The 19,439-nt window shown below is 47.7% G+C and overlaps 1 protein-coding gene and 1 non-coding gene across 4 annotated transcripts in view; one reads left to right on the top strand and one right to left on the bottom strand.

Annotated features, from left to right (window-relative positions):
- The first annotated feature begins 596 nt into the window (after window positions 1-596).
- Window positions 597-758, top strand: LOC116534361. Its single transcript, XR_004261684.1, has one exon. It is a non-coding gene; the product is annotated as a U1 spliceosomal RNA (small nuclear RNA).
- Window positions 759-15,567: 14,809 nt separating this feature from the next.
- NTF3 (neurotrophin 3) overlaps window positions 15,568-19,439 on the bottom strand; it is a 64,994-nt gene continuing 61,122 nt past the window's right edge. For all 3 annotated transcript variants that reach the window (XM_032254532.1, XM_032254530.1, XM_032254531.1), the window contains exon 2: window positions 15,568-16,674. In XM_032254532.1, the coding sequence (XP_032110423.1) occupies window positions 15,880-16,653 (774 nt within the window). In that variant the 5' untranslated portion in view covers window positions 16,654-16,674 and the 3' untranslated portion in view covers window positions 15,568-15,879. The remainder of the gene's footprint in view (window positions 16,675-19,439) is intronic.

Below are 19,439 nucleotides of genomic sequence, written 5' to 3'. Positions count from 1 at the left end.
CTGGAGCCAGAGGAAACCCTCTCTGATGGGAAACAGGACACAAGACACATGGCTGCTCCCCAGGCCAGAGGAGCAGAGGGTGCAGCTCCCAGTGAGGCCTGGAGGAGAAGGGAAGGGAGGAGTTCCTGGCATAAGGACAGGGCCCTTTCCCCCTCCCAGTTTCCTCCAGTTCTCTGCATCAAACCCTTACTAAACATGTTCACTTTCGTGTAGTGAGCAGTTAGGAAGCACCAGGCCCTGTGCAAGCACCCGAACTGCAACGACTCGATCCACCACCCCCATGTGCTACTCATCACTTTTTCTGTTTTGCTGATGAAGAATGGGAAGAACGGAGGGGTAAGCGTGTCCCGGGACTAGGGTAGGAGGGCGTCAGTGTCAGAGCCCAGCTCTTTGGTTCTGGTGCCCACTCTCTTAACCACTGCCAAGCCCATGAAGGCCCCAGGCTGTGCTAGGGGCCCAGTGGGATTCCTCTCACCCACTTCTAAGGATTGCGTCAGCTGGCATTCCGTCCCGGAATGCAGAGGTTCTGTGGGGAATAGATAACAGAAAAGAAACCCTTTAGAACCGAAGTGCTGAAAAGACAAACAAAAACACCTGTGCTTACCTGGCAGGGGAGATACCATGATCACGAAGGTGGTTTTCCCAGGGCGAGGCTTATCCGTTGCACTCCGGATGTGCTGACCCCTGCGATTTCCCAAATGTGGGAAACCCGACTGCATAATTTGTGGTGTGGGGGACTGCGTTCACGCTTTCCCCTGGCTTTTCGTGTTTTATTTTTTAAAACAAAAACAAAAACAAAAACACCTTACACACAAAATCACAGGAAGCCTTGTTTTGATGAACTAGATGGCTAGTTGCCCAACGACAACTTCATCTTGGGTTGAGGAAGTTGTTTCCCTCTGTCTCTACATACAAACATAGAAAATGTGCATAATTTCACCTTATTCTCAGAACTTTGCTGCAGCCCGAGACCATGGGTCTGAAGAGTGGGTGTTGCTGGCTGGGACACGTGTGTGTATGGCTGGCAGTATCTGTTGGTTCAGTTCTTCTGAGCCCCACCTCCAACCTTGACCAGGGTAGGCTTACCACAAGGCTAATGGAGCTTCAGCCTCAGGATTCTTCACTTACCCCTGCCCTTCCAAAGGCTGCAAGGCATCCTAACAATGTATTCACGTGGTTATTATGTGGTTTAAACAGTTCTGTGGAAGTAAGGTTAATTCTCATGTGAAGCAACAAATTGTAACGAAAAATCTCAGGTCACACTAAAAGTATTAATTCATTAAGAGGAAGACGTACGTTTTCAATTGTTATGATACATTTCCAATGGAAGTAATAAGTAGGCTCTTGAATTACAATATAATTCAATTAAAGGAAAGGAATGAATCATATGCTTACATTGGAAAAAAGATTTCCTTCTTTTGCTGACTCAACATAAAATTTGAACATTGACCAGGATAGCGTAACGCTACAGTGCAGACATTGGTGGCTGACTGGTTAATGAGTGTTGGCAATTCAAAGAGCATTTAAGATTAATCACTGCATTAACAGATAATGACAATGTCCTGACATTTGTCAGGCAATCTATGAAAGAAACTTGATAGAGGTTTTTCCAAATTTGGTAACAATTCTCAAAACGTACATGATGTTACTGCTGATAAGTTGTGAACTTCAGTCTTTTCCACATCGGAAAAAAATCTGATCAACCATGTTACAAAAGAAGTTGAATTATCTTTCTATTCTCTCTGTGGAAGAGAATATTATAAAAGTATTGTCACATGTGAAGATTATTCAGCCAAAAATATGGGAAGTAAAATATGATAGAGGTATGCCAGGAAGTTAAGGCAGCTATGAATATCATGTTATTCTTTCTTATTTCCAGACTTTTCGATGGTATCTATCAGCTTTTGAGGTTTGTAACTGGTTGTGATTTATTTCATCTCTAGGTATTTGTGCTGGTTTGCTGGGGCTGCCTTAACAAAGCCTTGTGGACTGGGAGCTTCAACAATAGGAATTTATTGTCTTGCAGTTCTGGAGGCTGCAGTCTGAGATGAAGGCATTGGCAGGGCTGGTTTCTAAGGGTCTTCGGGGAAGGCTCCGTGCTAGGCTCCTTGGCTTGCAGATGGCGTCTTCTCCGTGTGTCGCCACATCGATGTCTCTCTGTGTTTGTCTCTGTCCTAACCTCTTTTTTATTATAAAGACATGAATCATGTTGGATTAGGGCCCGCTCTTACAATCTCATTTTAATAACTTCGTTAAAGACTCTGCCTCCAAATACAGTCACATTCTGAGTAGTCTGGGGAGGGTTCCAACATATTGATTTTGGAGGGATGCGATTTCAGCCCATCACAGTATCCAATCTAGTATTTTTTAAGACAGAGGAGCCCATGGTTTTTGTCTGCTTGTTTCAAGCACCAGAAAATTTAGGGCTAGATACATGGGTATCTCTTTTGTTCTTAAAATCACCTATTCTGAAGGTTACAATCTCTTGCCTACAAGAAATCTTTCCAATTCTACACATGTTATTAGGGGCCTACTGTGTGCCAGGCACTGCTGACCCTGGGACTTCACAAGGAAAACCAGGGGTGGTGAGTGCTGGTGGGCAAGCCCCGGAAAGGAGTGGATCCGCTTCATAGGTGTGGGACCTGGGCGGCCCTGCTGGGTGCTGTGTGTAGAAGAACCCTGAGCTTGGGGTTTAACGTTTGCTGCCACCATTTTGAAATTCTCCATCATTTATGAATGAGGAACCTCTGCCTATATTTGCATTTTGGGCCCTGCAAATTATATAGCTGGTCCTGAGGGAGGAATTGATCCAACTTCCAGTTAGAGCGCAAGTTAGCCTTAGAAGGCTGCTTTCCCTTCAGAGAAACGGAGGATGAGCAGGAAGAGGAAGAGTGTGTGGGGAGACATGCAGGCAAGAGTCAGGCAGCACTGCCCACGTGTCATCCAGCGCTCTCTCCCTCTACTGAGGAAAAGGAAACGTGCTCTTTATGGAGAGCGAGAGTACTCTGAGGGTCGAGCACTGAAGCTGGAGTGCATGGATTTGAATGTCAGCTCTTGTTTCCCAACTGTGGCTTCGGGCAAGTTACCAACTCTCCCTGAAGTCCGGCATCCTTGTCTGTCAAGGGAGGAAAGTCATTCATTCAAAACTCAGGATTTGATAGGTGTGCATCACTTTTGAGTCACAGTAAGGAGAAGCGGTTTTGTGGGATAAAGATTGTGGTCGGAAAAGGATCCCTGGAGGCATGAGGATGGGGAACAGCCCACACGGAGGCTTGGAAGTGAGGAATTGTGAGTCAGGTGTGGGAAATAGGAAGAAAGGCAGGGGTGGGGGTGCTCTTGGCGTCAGTGAGGGAGAAACAGCTAGAAAAGAGCTTAGGGCTACTTTGTCAAGGACCCCAAATGCTCACCCAGGAAGCCGGGACTGTATGTAGACAGTGGGGAACTGCTGAAAGCATTGGTGTGGGGCCTGATGAAAGTAGTCTTTGATGAAAATCCCTGTGTGGGAATGTTCTCATTCAGCTCCTTTAAAAAGCCGGATCTGGAGAGAGAAAAGCCAGCTATGCCAGAGCCTCCTGCAGGATGGATGAGATCCTGCCTCCAGCAGCACCAGGTGTGCAACTCAAAGGCACACAGAGGGCAGCAAGGAACCTTGTGCTCCTAAGGCCAGCAGCCCTGTTCTGCCTTACCAGCCTCCCTAGAAATTGCCATGTGGTTGCCAATGATGGTTGCTGTCCTGGAACAGGGCCTGTGGGGCTTGGAGGCTGAGTGAGGCCACAAGAACCACCCCGAGGATACTTACTTCATGGGGGTTGACAGTCACACTGACACGAAGCAGGGTTGGTGTCAAAAGTTCAGGAGGAAGCATGACAGGATCAGAGGGAGAGGAAGCAGTGTGTACAGCTCAATTATCCTGGGACCAAGATCCAGCATCTGGATTTCCAGCTGCAAGAGACCAGAAAGGGCAGGGACCAGATCTGGTCCTTCCATCAGGGCAAGGGGAAGAGTGATTGCTCAGGGTGGCTCTGAGCGATGCGTGTCACACAGAAGAGGGAAAGGAGTGATGAGGCTGCCCCACCTTCTCCAGACCTGCCTTTCAATGCAGCAGCGTGCCTGTCCAGCTCTTTCCCTGCCATCTGACTTTGAACATGTCCATTCTCCAGAGGAGATGTCACAGAGGACCCTGAGGTTTGCACTGGAGCTGCCATATCTTCTCCCTCTTCTTCAGCAGATCTGGATTGGTGTGGTCACAGGCAAGCAGCAAGTGCAGATGATACAGCACACCAGAGGGTGGAGAGAGGAGGCTCAGAGCCCTCTTGACAGACAAGTCACTGGGGCCTATGGTGACTTGTCCATGAAAGGCGACTCTCCCGTGTCACTCCTGCATGGCCCAGGCTTCCCCTCTTTTGCAGGACTAAGTCCAAGCTCTCTAGCCTGGCACATGGGCTTCTGTGCTGACTCTTGCTGTTTTCACTCTTTAAGTTCCAACAATATAAGCATATTTGTCAGCTCCCTTGTACTTTGCAGTATCTGGAATTTCCTTCTCTGGTTTCCTTGCAGACATCATCAGCTCCAGGAAGACTTCCCCTCCCCTGCCCTCCTTAGGTGAAGCAAAGAATCCCTTATCTGTGCCCTAATAGCAAACCTTCATGAAAGCAATTAAAACACCAATCAGATTGTATTACAACTATTTGTGTCTCTCTCTCCAGGAGACTGGGCTGCAATCTGTATGCCCAAGGGGAAGGGTGAGAAGGTCTGACACAGAGCTGGTGCCCAGGAAGAAGGAAATGGGTGTAGCCCAGAGATGCCTGACTGATGTGAGGTCATGCAGTGGGACTGAGGTTCTAGGATGCACATCCTTGGCACTGGCTGGGCACCAGGCTCCTGCTTGTCTACGTGACATTTCTCCCAGCTCTTGTTATCCTGCAGTGGCTGATGGGGTCTGTGGCTATCGGCAAATTACAAGAGTCCAGTGGCAATCAGCTCACCTAGTCTTCACCAGGGGCTGGCACAGACTGGGCCCATGGGAAGCTGAACTGAAAGGACACATTGGAAAGCATGTGAAGCTGCCCAGTGGTAAGGGCAGGCCTGCACCCTGCTGAGGCCACTATCTGCCAGAGCACCAGGAGGACGCAAGGGAGATGTTGCAAAAGAAACCCAAAGAGGTCAATAGTCCTCTGCTTCACAACCTCCTTCCCATCCAGTGGGAACCATACTTTTGGAGCAGAGGGTATTTTTGCAAGGATTTAAGAAAAGTTCCAGCTTTAGCCTGGACTTGAAAGTCAAAAGCACTAGAACTGACTTGGGCTACAGTATAACAAATTTAGGCAAGAAGCCAAGAAAGTTCCCTAGAAGTGGAGGTGTCATGAGCAGTAATGTATTGCATATGGCTGTACATTGGGGCCAGCAGGCCATAGGATTTCCTCCTCTGGGGGCTTCAGGCACAGGCCCTGTCTCTCAGGGGGAGGAAGCCAATGTTAATGAGCACTTCCTAGATGCCAAGCATTATACCAATGGCCTTATGTGTTTGTCCTTCATCCTGACAACCCCTGAGTGCGGTAGGCAGAACGGCTGGAAGGTAGGCCAGTTAGCGATCATTGCTATCCCGAACCCTTAAGTGATCTCCTGCTACCTGGCTGCCCTGGCCCTTCCCCTGGAGACCTCTGGAATTCCTTATGATCCAGCTGTCACTGAAGGGCCAGAGGAGGCGCCCCAGGACCTGCTATAGCCTACCACGGTCTGCTGGTGCCCGGGCCACTTGTTCTAGCTACAGACAATGTCGCTATCACCCCTGGAGGTAGATATTCTCATTAGCCCCATTTCATAGTGAACTTGAGAAGGAATGAAACCCAGGAACTTGCCCCAGGTCACATGATTATCAGTGGTGGGATTAGGGCTCAAACCTAGGTCTGCCTAACTTTGGCCACTGCGTCACAAACATCACAATATGTTTACTCCATGGATTAACAATGCCACCTCCTCCAGAGGTTGAGGGTCTGATAGCCATGAATTAAACCTTCCATGTGCACAAATCCAGGTTTCTGAGAAGTCCCTGGGAATGCAGAGGCACGTGCTGGCAGAACAGATGCCAGGGGAGGTCTGCAGGACACTTGCACGAACCCTTCTGCTGGCCCGGGGGAGGTGTCTAAACACCTCACATCATGCACTCCTGTAGTTTTGGGTAGAAGGTGTCTTGTATGGCAGTGTGTCATTGTACTAATCCATACCTGTGAAGAGGGCTGGTGCCTAGTAGGTTTTGATACAAATTAGTTGAATGAAGGCGTGGCTGAGTGGATGAATGACTGCTCAGTCAAGACATGATGTTCTTAATCCAGGAGAAGAGGGAGTTCTGGACTGGAGGACAGAAGATCTGGTTCGCATTCCAGCTCTGCCCCCGTGGAAGCTGTGTGACCTTGGCTGGGTTCCCTAACCTCTCTGAAGTCAAGCTGGTTTAGTAGGTTGGGTTTGGAGGTGGTTCTCGTGGCCTTTTGGAGGAATTCTCAGAGCACATCCAAAACTTGACTCCCCTTCTGTACAATCGCAAAGCTCTCATCCTTGCCACTCATTCATTGTTAAGGTAGCCTGCGTGAGCTCCCAGGATACATTTTGTTGAATTAGAAATGTTTTTATACCCTCTTTTAAAGAAGAAAAACTGATGGAGGGTTGTAGAGTGCAAATGACTCAATTATAGTCCCAAGAAAAGTCCCAAGGGTAGTTTTCTTGATGCATGCCTAAGATTAAAAGAAAGTTCCCTCGGGGTGCCAGAGGCAGAAACCCAGCCCTGGGTTGGGCAAACCTCCCCAACCTCTCCTTGTTGGGGAGTTGCCAGCAAGAGCCAGAGGCACTGGAATTCAGAGGGAGTGGCCCTGCCCATTGCCTTCTCCCCCCGCCCCCCAAACCCCCAGGCCTTTCAGCATCTGGAGGGGAACCAGAGGGCCCACCCCTGACTTTAGGACAGAGTAACTGCCTCTTGTTCCTCTGGAGTGAAACAGGTTTGACAGGGTGGAAAGTCTCCGGAGACACAGAAGCAAAACTCTGCGTAATGCGTGATGCCCGCCTCTGTTACGGGGAGAATGTGGTGTGATGTCTAAGGTCTCCGATAAAAAGCGTTACTTAGTGCTTACGAACAGAAGAAATAGTTTGTGGATTGGGCCCTGTGTGCACTATTGCCAAAGCTTGGCTTTTGATTTTTGGCTAAAGATCCTCTGCTTTAATGACAGCCATTAATTGCTCAGAGTTTATGGAAATGTGTTTGACTTCCCTTAGGCATACTGACATTTCATGCCTCACATTTCACAGGAGCAAGCATTTTAACCATGAAAATATACAACATGCAACACCAGCACCGCCCTCCCCCGACCCCCTTACTCGTTCTCTACCCTTTTACTGTATTGTATTTCTTCTAGGCGGTTACCACCTGAATCATTTAATCTACACATTTGCTTGATTCTTTTTTTTTTTCCTGTCATACCCTCTACAAGGTAAACTCCATTAAGGCATGAGCGCGTCTGTCCATGTTTGTCGTTGTACTAATCAATACCTGTGAAGAGGGCTGGTGCATAGTAGGTTTCGATACAAATTAGTTGAGTGAATGCGTGGCTGAGTGAATCAAGACATCATGTTCTTTTTTTTTTTTTTTTAAGACATTTATTCAGCGTCACGATCGAACTATAAGCAAAGTCCTGGTTCATGACCTTGTGTTTTGTTTCCCTTAACTGCACTTGAAAGTTTTCTTTCCGTTTGAGTCCTTTCCCCAGCTTTTCGCCATTGGAATAATGGGGCCGCCAATCTTTAGACTAGAACAGACATTGTGATTGTACACTACTGAGCTGCTCGCCTGCCCTGACTCCCCACGGATGTCTAAATAAGTAAACAGCAACCAGCCTCCCTCCTCGCTCATCCATTCTCCCTGGGGCTTGACCCAAGTCCTCTTCCTGTTGTAATCCCCATTTATGAAGGGGATTCATTCACTCATTTGTCCAACAAATATTATTGAGTGCCTACGGATGGTACAGGCATTGTGCTCAGCATTTGGGATAAAGTTCTGACTAAAATCAGCATGACTTAGTGGCTCATGTAGATGACAGCCAAATGGGGCAACAGAGCAAACAAGAATGACACAAATGATCCCACAGCTGTAATTTCAGTTGTGTTATGTGATGGGACCACATAAATCGTGAAGAAGGGTCCTCCTCAGGAGGAGGCCTCAGAAAAGGTGCCCCAAGAAAAAGGAAGGCTGAGCAGGTGGGAATCAGATAAGGAGAGCCTAGCAGAAAAGAAGAGCAGTCAAGGCAGAGGGAACTCGTGCCCAAAAGCTCTGCAGCAGAAAGGTGTTTGCCCACTTTCAGAGTTTTCTTAAGAAAGAGAAATCCTTTTTCCTAACAGACCAAGAGACTTTCAAGGAGTCAAGTTAACAACTGAGAAAAGTCCTAGCCCAGAAAATAGAACCACAATAAGTTCTTTTTTTGACAAGAATCTTTAGATCTCAGCTTCCCAGTAGCTGGCTTTTTCCTTTAAAATACAACTTGAAATGTCTCTGACGGTGGTGTCTGAAGCTGGCTGCTAAGGCCCACGGCCATGCTGTGACACTTTTATGAAGACGCAGATGACACCAGCCTCAGAATGGCCATTTTTTTTTCCTCAACAATTTTCATGCCTTTTCTTTTCCCAGCTTCCAAAGGGATCAAGTAGGTGAGCACATAACCCTTCAGAAATGGACGCCAGAACCATAGATCTCCATTGGGAGTCCAGGTTCCCACACCCTGATTCACTGATGAGCTTATGATTTGGGCCTCCACGGAGCTTAGACCAGAACCATCTGTACATGGAGAGGCTCATCCACGCTGGATTATTTCCAAATGAAGAAGAGGTAATTTTTTTTCATCATTTCAAGCATACTTCTGTCTTAATAACCAACCGTCTATTGGATACCATTACTTTGATGTCCTCTGAGAACTTCGAACCCAGTACCCATAGTTCCCGTCTTCCAGTCCACTGTCTTGCTGTCTTCTTGCATGTGATTTAAAACCGTCCTGCCTCAGGAGGTGCCATAGTCATCTTCCTAATGCCTTCCTCTCGCTTTCCACATCCAGTTGGTTACCCAATCTCGTTGAATGCATCTCAAAGATGCTTTTCTAATCCGATATACCTCCCCACTCCTATTGCCTCCTCTTTAGTCTAGGCCTTCACTTGTGATCAATCTGATCAGTCTGTCCCCAGTCCGTCTATCAGTTATACTACCACCAAAATTGTCTTCTTAAAAAATGCAGAAAAGCCCTTGTTGAATCCTCACTGCTTAATAAATCAGTGATTCTCCAAGTGTGTAGCAGCTGCAGTATCCCTGGGGACTTATTAGAAATGCAAATTGTCTGGCCCCACCCCAGACCTAATGAATCAGAAACTCAGGTGAGGCGGCCCAGCAATCAGTTTGAACAAGCCCTCCAGGTGATTCTCAGGCAAGCTCAATTTAGGAGCTCCCAGACAATCAAATCCAACTTCATAGCTGTTCCCTCACCCTTGAATTACTTGGTCTCAACTTCCCCCTTTCCACAGTCCTAAAGTCCTCATTCCCCCAAACCTTTTTTTTACTTTTCTCTGCATATCTTAGGCCCTTTCCCCACTCTTCACTTTTCCCCCAGCCTATTCCTGTCTAGAATATTCTCTCTTTCTTTCCCTACCAAATTTCTGCTTATCCATTAATAGGCAGCTGGGAGGTCACCTCCTCAAGGAGGCGTTCCTTGACTGTCCCAGGTGAGCATTTAGTTAGTGGAGCTTAGGTTGACAGCCTAGTTATAGCTATTTTGTCTGTAGATTTGGCTTGAACATGGGAAGGGGCTTTCTATCATATAGTAAGAGCTGTTTCAGATTAGAGCAAGCTGCCTGGTGAGAAAGTGCTTATCAACAGGCTGTGGGAGTTGTCTAAGCGTCTATACCTTAAGGCCCCGTCTTTTCTACTCATTGCTCCTCCAGGAGGGATGGCTTCTCATGTGCCAAGCCCATAGAGTTGAGAAGAAGGCATGGTGCTTAGTGGGGATTTGACAGTTGTTTAAAAAGTATCAATGAATAAAAGTAGAAATCTGCCTTGTAAGAAAGGATAGATGACTGGATCTCAAAGATCTTGTCCAAATTTGAAATTTCTGTCTTCTGTCTCTTCTATCTCAAAAGCCCCAAGTGATATTCCAGATGTGCTGATCCTTATACCTTCCCCATAGCACAGTGATGCTTCAGTTGATTGGTGGGGAATGAAGGGTTTGGGGTAACAGACCCGCTCCTCCTCCCCAACCTACTGAAAACGTCTGCTGTAGTAAGCCAGTTACCGATGAGTCTGACGTCTCCTTTAGGTGGACAATTGTTGGCATCCCTGCTGCACTGATCCTATTATTTCTCCCTATGTGCCAAGTGCATGCCACTCTTCTCACTCCCTTTACCCCTTTGCAATTCAGCCATCAGGCCCCCCTGAAGCACTTAGCATCCTCCCCACTGCCGTCTTACTCACACAGTTAAAAGCATGTGCTGCCAAGCCATATAGACCTCTTGGGTTCCTATCTGTGCATTTCCTCTTACCAGCTGTACAATGTCAAGCCGAAGTCCTCAGCCCAGAGTCTTCAACTGCACACAAGGGTTGAAACTACCAGGGTTGTCACTATGTAGCCATGGAGATGTGTACACAGTGTCTAACTTGGAGGAAGCAGCCACCAATAAGAATGCTTATTATTATTTATTCCTTGGTCTGATCTCATCTCCACCCCTAATCCCAGCACCAGCTTTGAATGCTTTTCCACCAAATCAGAGAGCCCACAAACCCAGCTCCTTCTGTTTTGGCTGCTTGAAGACTGCTGGATGCCTTTTCTGTCTATAAATCCTCCACCCATCAGCCTGTTTTCAAGCCCCAAGAATGTTCATTTTCCATATGCTCCCCAGCTGGCCACCAGTGCAATCTCGTAGAGGTTAACCTTGTGTTCAGGAGCATTCTATTGCAGGCATTACCTTTCCTTAAAAAAATGCAATGCCTCCGTGGTTAGGATATCAAAGCAGCCATGCCCATGCACACGCATGCATGCCCACCCATTCATATGTCTCATAAAAATCATCAAACTCATTAGGCCATGTTTCACAATTTCCCAATAAATGCTTATGTTTTCTTGCCACATAGATTTCTATAATTTACCTGGCAATGTCATTACTAAACTGCAACAATTCAGCCCAGCCCAACTTATTGGTGGTAGCTGGTTCCTAGCAGAAAAGGCTTTTGACTTCCTTGGACTTTTCGCCTTCTGCACACTTCCTTGCTCCTCCCATCCCTGGCCCCTACAACAGGCACATCTGTGCTTGTTTCATTGGCCTGCCATATACCCTGCAACCAAACAGAGGCCAAGGACTGTAGGAGACAAACCCATAGTCCCTCAGAGTGCTTCTAACCTGTTTGCGGTCTGCTCATTCAAGCTGGGCCAATCTCCATCTGAACCTAAAGCCAGGGGGCTGTGTCAGCACAGAGGCGTCTGCACCTCAGCTTGCTGTGAAACAAGTGTGCTTTTTGAGAAGCCCACTTGCCTACTATAATGTGAGCAGGGCGCGTGTAAGGAGTTTGAGTCTCCTTAGATTTGGGGGTGGGGACTTTGAGAAAGAAGGTTAGGCTTGAGATGGTTCCAGTTGAATCCATCTTCAGGGATTGAGGCTGGTCCTGGTTGTGGAACAGAGCCTGTGTGAGGCCCTCGGGCCAGGGTTGTGGAGGGTGGGGTGTTTGTTGTGGACGGTTGGCCGCTTCCCCAGGCTTCAGAGCACCATCACTGAGGCAGAGCCTCTGTTGCAGCTGAGCAGAGCGGGAGCTCAGCGAGGCAAAGCCAGGCTTCGCTGGGGAACTGGCATTGGCTTTGTGCACCCGGGACCATCAGTGTTTGAAGCCTGGGCAGGGGGTGCATCTTCCTGGTGAAGCCAGACAAATCTCCAGGTAGCCATAAACTGACTACACAGCCTTCATGCCTGAACACATGTTCAAAAGCGATAAAATAAATGCAGATGGCTTCTCCAAGCCTCAGTGGAGGGTTTTTACATTGACTAAATGAACGGTAAAGCACAGATAAACACACACGTGCTCATACACAACACAGGAAAGGAAACAGCAACAGAAAAGTCCTCAGAAATACCAAACCCTAAAACACCAGCACCAGCCTAGAGGAAGCATTGTTGAATATGAGAGAGAGACGGGGGCTGAGAGATGGGAAATTCAAGAGCAGAGCCGTGCTGTAACTCACAAGGAGGAACCAAAGCATACACGCATGCACACGCACACTCGCACACGCACGCTTCAGAGAAGCACGCAGGCAGAACTTCTGGAAAAAAATTAAGTTTCACTGCTTGGAAGGGTTAGAAATACCTTCCCTAGTATGTCAACTGTGGATTAAAGGCCTTGTCACTAAGACCGGGCCAGCGGTTTGGTTGAAGAGACCAGCAGAAAGGAAATGGACAAATGCTATCCTTAAGGGAGGTGGACCTCCCTTAAGGTCCATGATTAATGCATGTTAGTTATGACTAATCCTCCACCACAGAGCTTGGAAAGTCCCACCAAAATTCCAGACTGAGGGGTCCTGCAAACCCTGCAAAAGCTCATCATCATCATCATTGTCGTCGTCAGCATCGTCACTGAAGGAGGCTTCTAACGTGCCAGGAAATGGATGATTTTATTAGATTGCCAAACAATCTTATGAAGTAGGCACTGTCCCCACTTTACAGACAAGTAGACAAAGGCTCAGAGAGATCAAGTAACAAGCTCAAGGTCACAGTCTGTAAGTGGGGAGAATTTGAGAGACTCACATGCGGCAGAAAGGAGTCCCATCAGTAGGGAACAGAGCTTCTCACCACAGAATTCATTAAGGAAATGAAGATTATCTGTCTGGACTCCGCCCCTCTCTGCAATAGAATCTCATGATGCTGAAAGCCCCGGTTGGGACAAGGGAGTTATTCAAGGTCATGCAGCTATTCTCAATAAAGCTGGCCCACAAACCATTTTCTCCTGTGCTCTCAAGTTCGTCACATTGCAATACACCTCTGCTTAATGAAGCTCCTGCAAGAAACTAAGCAATAAGGGAAGATAGACAGTGGAGTTTCCCAGGAGCCAGATACTAGCCCTCCAAGCCTCTCCTATCTCAGAGATGGGTTTAACCTTCAACCAAGCCCAATGACAAATGTCTACATTGGATAGAAATAGGCCTTCTACCCACCTCGAAAAGGCTCTGCCCTGGGTCCAAAGCTAACAGGCTGACTCTGACAGCATCTGAATAGTTACTGAGATGGAACTGGGTAACGCTGTATTACCCTGCCCCTCTGAATTGGAGAGGCTGAGCCGTCAGATGGCCGGCAGCCCAGAGTTCCCTTTGGGAATATTTGTCTCATCCCGAGGTCTTTTCTCCTCAGAGCTGCACCCGCCCAGAAGCATGCTCCTCCAGACTTGCTCTGGACAAGCTAGCAAACTCCTTGCATTCCAGGCAGAGCTCAAGACTCAGCCCTACAAGTCTTTTGGGTCAGCGCCTGGCAAGGCTGGGGTCTGAGGCCCCTGTCACTGAAGCCCATCTCCCTCATCAACCAGACCACCCTCTACCGTTCAGAAGTTCCAGAAGAGGACCTTAAGGGCTCCTCAACTGCAGGCCTGAGGATAGAAAGAAAGACCCTATGATAGGCAGGTGTGGTAGCCTTTGCGGCAACTCCTCAACAGGTTTCTCCAACTTTCCAGAATCCACTGTTAACCAGAGCCATAAAACTCCTTCTTTATGTTCCTGTCTTGCTTCTGCAGCACAGGCTAAACAACTGGGACTCAAGCTCTGTAGACGCCCCCCAGCTGCAGTGTCCCTCAGCCTGCTGTTTTAGGGGTGGAAGGCTTACTAGAAACCCAGAAAAATGGTCACTTTGAAATGATGAGCACCTTATAACTAGGCTTGGGCCAGTCGTAAGCCTCTCCTTGTCCTATCCGCTGGGTTATGTGTTCTTGATGAAGGCTCAGTGAAAACAACAGGACAAAAGTTCTCATGCAGAAGGCTGTGCTTTTCCTGTCTGTAACACCCACTCTGAAATGTGATGCTGCTACGTGGGAGAGGCAGAGACCAGTGTCGAGGGGTCAGGACTGTGCTATCGTTGCCACACAGATTTCAATCTTCACGCTGCCACTTACTTACTAAATGACCATGGGCAAGTTGAACCCACTGGCCTCAGTTTCCTTGCCTGTAAACTGGAGATGATGCTGGCTCCCTCAAAGGATTTGTGACAGTTAATGGCGGCAAGGTTTGAACATGCCTGGCCCATGATGGGTACATGGTCAATTCCTTATTTCCTGCCCCCATATTTTCGGCATCCAGGATCAAGTGCAGCGTGACGATGTTCCTAACTAAGCCCACTGCTATTTGCTGAGTCTATTTCAAAAGTTCATGTTCCATAAAGGACACATTCCATACAGGTGTGTGCTAAGGAGATGCCGGTGCATAGGCTGCTTGAGGTAAGAGCACACGTGGCCCTGATGAAGGCCGGGCAATCCAGGTTGGGCAGGGGACAGGGCAACAGGACAGTGCTGGATTAGCAGATACCCTGTATCTCCACCAAGAGGGAAGAGGAGCGTCCTTATGTCCAGCCCCAAGAGGATGAGCTGCTTCCCAGTGGGAAATGGGCATCAACAAACTCCTGGACGGACATCCCTGGTGTCCCCTCAGTCCTGCCTGGGCATGACAGGTGAGGCCATCACCACAGGACCCCTTGCTTGTCATGAACTCCTGCTGGGACTCAGAAGGCATCAAGAAGGTCCCTCACATTTGGGCAGTTTACATCTTGAGGGGATGGGAGGGAATGGGTGAAGCACTTGCATTCTTAAGCACCTGCTCCATGCTGGAAAGCTTTAGGGTTGTAAACTGACTCTTCAGGATTCCTGGGACATAGGCGAGGACCCCCGTTTGGCTCTGACCCTAGGAAGCACAGGCTCAGAGAGTCTCTAAAACCCGGACAAGCTCACAGGGGGAGGAGCTGGAACGTGAATCCGTGTCTGACTCCAAAGCCCGAACACTTTCCAACTCTGCTGACACTTCTCGAAGGAGCTGCCAGATGAGGAGGGGTGGCCACAGGCTGAGAGTCAGTCACAGGTAAATTTACCCTGTATGTATAGATTATTCACAATCCCTTTCAGTTTGCTTCTGGGTAATCATGCAATTATTCTGTTACAAATAGTTAAAAAAAAAAATTCCTGTGTGCCTAAGATGAAAACCACTTGCAAAATACAAAACAAAAACCAAAGCCAAAAAAAAAAAATCACCCTTAAACAACCCCAAACCCCAAAACAACAAATGTGCTGCAAAGAAACCTCCAAAACTAAAATTGCCAGGGTTGTTGTTATTGTTCCAGGATCATAACATTGGAGCAAATCATAATGCTAATTTTCTAAGCTAACAGCAGAGAATTTGATATAGAACTTTCTGGCCAGAGATACACGGTATCATTTTCAGTGGAGGCCAGAACGGTTCTTTTAATTAATTAACCCAACATTAAATGTACCAGAAGAGGGATGTAACTGTGTTTACACACAACTCTGACATCATCTGATTTTAACAAGTTTACTAAAACGACAGTCACGGCCTTGACAATACTGAATGCAAAATACTGGTGTACACAGATTTTACAGAGTGACTCCTGAGAGCCAGATCACAAAACAAGTTTTAACAGATGGGAGAGGCCTGAGGGAAGGCAAGCACACTGATTTTATTGAGAAAAAAAGCTTATATACTGTAGGGTTGCTGAAGTTTAATAAATAAAGGTCAACTTATAATATATAAAAACAATATAAACATTTATATGCTACATGCATATCATATAATTTAAAGTAATAATTTATATACGGGGAGAGATGCCAATTCATGTTCTTCCGATTTTCCTCGACAAGGCACACACACAGGATGTGTCTATCCGTATCCACCGCCAGCCCACGAGTTTGTTGTTTTCTGAAGTCAGTGCACGGACATAGGTTTGGGACGTTTTGCACTGAGAGTTCCAGTGTTTATCATCAATGCCCCTGCAACCGTTTTTGACTGGCCTGGCTTCCTTACATCGCGTTTCATAAAAATATTGTTTGACGGGAGAGTTGCCGGTTTTGATCTCCCCCAGCACCGTGACCTGGTGTCCCCGAATGTCGATGGCCGACGACTTGTCGGTCACCCACAGACTCTCACTGTCACATACCGAGTACTCCCCTCGGTGACTCTTATGCTCTGCGTACCGTTTCCGCCGTGATGTTCTGTTCGCCACCACGGGGTTGCCCACGTAATCCTCCATGAGATACAAGGGCGGGGGCTCCAAAGGGGTGCTCTCGCTCAGCAGGACCCGTGGTGAGTTGTAGCGTCTCTGCTGCCGCAGCAGCTCGGTGTCCATTGCAATCACTGGCTGGAATTCTGACTTGGTGGGCTCTCCCCGCTCTGGCTCTCGGGGGGCCTCTGCTTTCGGCAGGGTGCCCTGGTAACTTTCCTTAACGTCCACCACCTGCTTGGAGAGCTTGTTTTTCAAAATATCTGCTTGGATCAGCTTAATTATCAGGGAATTGAGCGAGTCTTCCGGCAAACTCCTTTGATCCATGTTGTTACCTTGGATGCCACGGAGATAAGCGAGGAATATCACATAAAACAAGATGGACATCACCTTGTTCACCTGTAAGATCTGAAAAGGAAACACAGGTGTTAAGAGCAGGCCTGTGGCAGCTGAGTCTGTGTTATTCTGACACCAGCTACCTGAGGCTGAGTATCCCTGTGAGGGTACGAGGGAGGGTACCCCCAGGTGAGCAATGCAGCTCCCCTCTGGACATTCTGAAGAGGCGATTTCTTTCCCCCACCCCCGGGAAATACTGCAGAATGCACTCCAGGTCTGCTGACTCTGCTCTTTGCATGGATTGCATTTACATCCGAGGTCTGCTTTATCCTGCAGGCTCTGCTTGTGGGTGGATGATGTCCTACCACTTCTTTAAACATCCCCTGAGCCCGTAAAGACATATCATTCACTCTACCTTGGCAAAGCATGAAAACTTCAAACCTGAGAATTGTAACCATGGAGTAACTTCCCTTCAGCAGCAGCAGCAGCAGCGGTGGCCTTGTAATTGTCTCAAGAAAGAGTTCGACTGCTCCCTAGCTGCAGCCCCTGGAACGCACTGAGACTGAGGACTGGTTCAGTTGCCCCCATATTACGGTGTCATAGGTGGGGTCATCCTCGGCCAGGCCACAGCTGGAGCGGTCTGTTCTCCTGCCTTTGGAAATGAACACGTGGGGCCACTACCCACTCTGCGAAAGGGCCTGCGTTCCAGGATGCTCTGCTGAGCTCTCTGATGCACACGCATCACCAATTGATCTGCGGCATCCCTGGGGACCCTCTCCACAAAACACAGCCCGGCCACAGCACTACTTGCAGAAGACAGAGATGCAGAATAACCACCTCAAATAAATGGACTGGACCTGCCCAGAATAGAAGAGTCACTGTTGATTCACTTTCCTCCTTTAGATTTCTAACATTTCTGCTACAACATGTTCCTTTTAGTGGTTATGTTTCTTCCAATTCTACTATTACCTTGTTTAAATGGCATTCCAACCCCTCAGCGCCCTCATTCTGTTGCCATAGTAGAAGCTCCACATTGGGCTTCTGCTGAGTCCTGGTGGAATTACAGTGGTGATCTGGAGACACCTTCATTGCTAGTCTCTCCCTCACTAGAGCAAAGCCCAGATCTTCCAAGGCTTAGCACTGGAAGGAGATGCTCCTGGTGGAGAGGGGCTGCTGAGCTAGCGATCCTGACTTGTACCTGATTCGTCCACCGCCTTGAGATATTCGCTCCTTAATTACCATCGCTACCACCTCACTGGTTCCCAGGGGGGTACATCATTTCCTCTTTAAAGTTCTGTCTAAACATGGAAAATAAAAACTCTTCCCCTGGTTCACCTTTGGTACTTTTGGAAAGGCTTTACTAAGTCCAGGGGGAAGATAGAGAGGAGGTAAACAAAGCCGACATAAGAAACAGAAAAGCAGTCCTGCAAACCAACACCCAGGTCTGAGCCTGCCAGTGCTAACTCGCTCCCAGGACTCACAGGGAGCCTCTTTCCCAGCTTGTCTGAGATACCGCTGGCTGGCTTGTCCCGAGAGGCCAGCGACGGTGAGGCACTCTGCTCACACTGCCTCCTCCTGCCACTGTGATAAGGAGGCTATCTTTTTTCCATGGGAACTAGTCTTTGGGACAACCGATTCCTTCAAGGTCAAAGCCAAGAGAGGGATTCTAGCTTTGCCACTCACCCTTGGAGATGACTCTAAGGAATTGTATTATCCTAGGAAAATAGTTCCCACAGGATAAGGAATCTCCCTCCTATTCTGCATACAAGTGACATTTCCTTCAATATTACAGGCCCAGCAAAATGCAACTTGAACTGTACAAAAAATATGGCATATGTGCAACTAGGATTACGCTCCCCTCCCCCCAAAAAAGAAATCATTTAGGACTGACAGCCTATTGAAAAACAATGTATTAAATCTCCCAAAAGCTGAGCCACTGTAAGCTAAGAATACACAGGGTATCCACTCTTAAGGAAATAAATGAAGTATGGTTAGTGAGGCGAAGTCCTAGGTAAAACAAGAGTCAAGGTACAGATTAGTGAGGTAATGACCAGGGCGAGCTGAGAGGGAGAATGCTGGCTGATGCTGATGGATTGAGGAGGGAAAAGTAAGAGTCTTTATGGGTGACAGCTGGAATATGGAACCTAAGTGTGTTAGAAGTAGACAAAGCATATAAAGAGACCATTTAATCTTATTCATCTTATAGATGAGGAAAACCTAAATGAAGTTTAAAGAAAAGGAGAGACCCTCAGGGAAGTGAGAGGTGTTCCCTGAACTCCGGCCCTCACCTCCCTTTTCTGTCGTGTGATGATTGGGCTCACAGGCCCCTTGCTCCAACCCCATTCACTACTCACTGCTGCTCGAATCACGATCCATGTGCACTGCCTCTGCTGTTGAAATTTCACCCGTGTTTCAGTGCCTGGTACCAAAGCTGACTTTTCTGCAATGCTCCGCCAAGATCCCAACAGCAGCACCTGCTGTCTCCTTGCAACCCAGCCTGCTCTCCCAGCGCCTGGCCATTTCTTTCTTACTTGCCGTGATACTTTGTAATAAGTGGTGGGAGTAAGTCATCCGCAGGCTAGTGAGTGTTTCTAAATGCTTCAGAAGACTGTCTTAAAACCCTGCAGGCTTCCTGTGGACTCCATTTCAATAATCCACTTTTAGCTTTTTTCATAGAGAGCAAGTCCAAGATTGTTGCTAACAGAACACCCCAAAACACAGAGGTTTGCAGCTGGAAAAGACCTTAGACAACCTCCTCATTTATACAGATAAGGGAGCTGAGGCCTGCAGTGGTGGTGAAGTGAGCTGTCTCAGATCAGACAGCTAAACAATGGCAG

This window comes from Sapajus apella, unplaced genomic scaffold (genome assembly GCF_009761245.1).
Source record: "Sapajus apella isolate SASKATOON/1434 unplaced genomic scaffold, GSC_monkey_1.0 scaffold86, whole genome shotgun sequence".
In the NCBI taxonomy this organism is placed as follows: Eukaryota; Metazoa; Chordata; class Mammalia; order Primates; family Cebidae; genus Sapajus; species Sapajus apella.
This window is presented reverse-complemented; position numbering and strand designations above follow the sequence as displayed.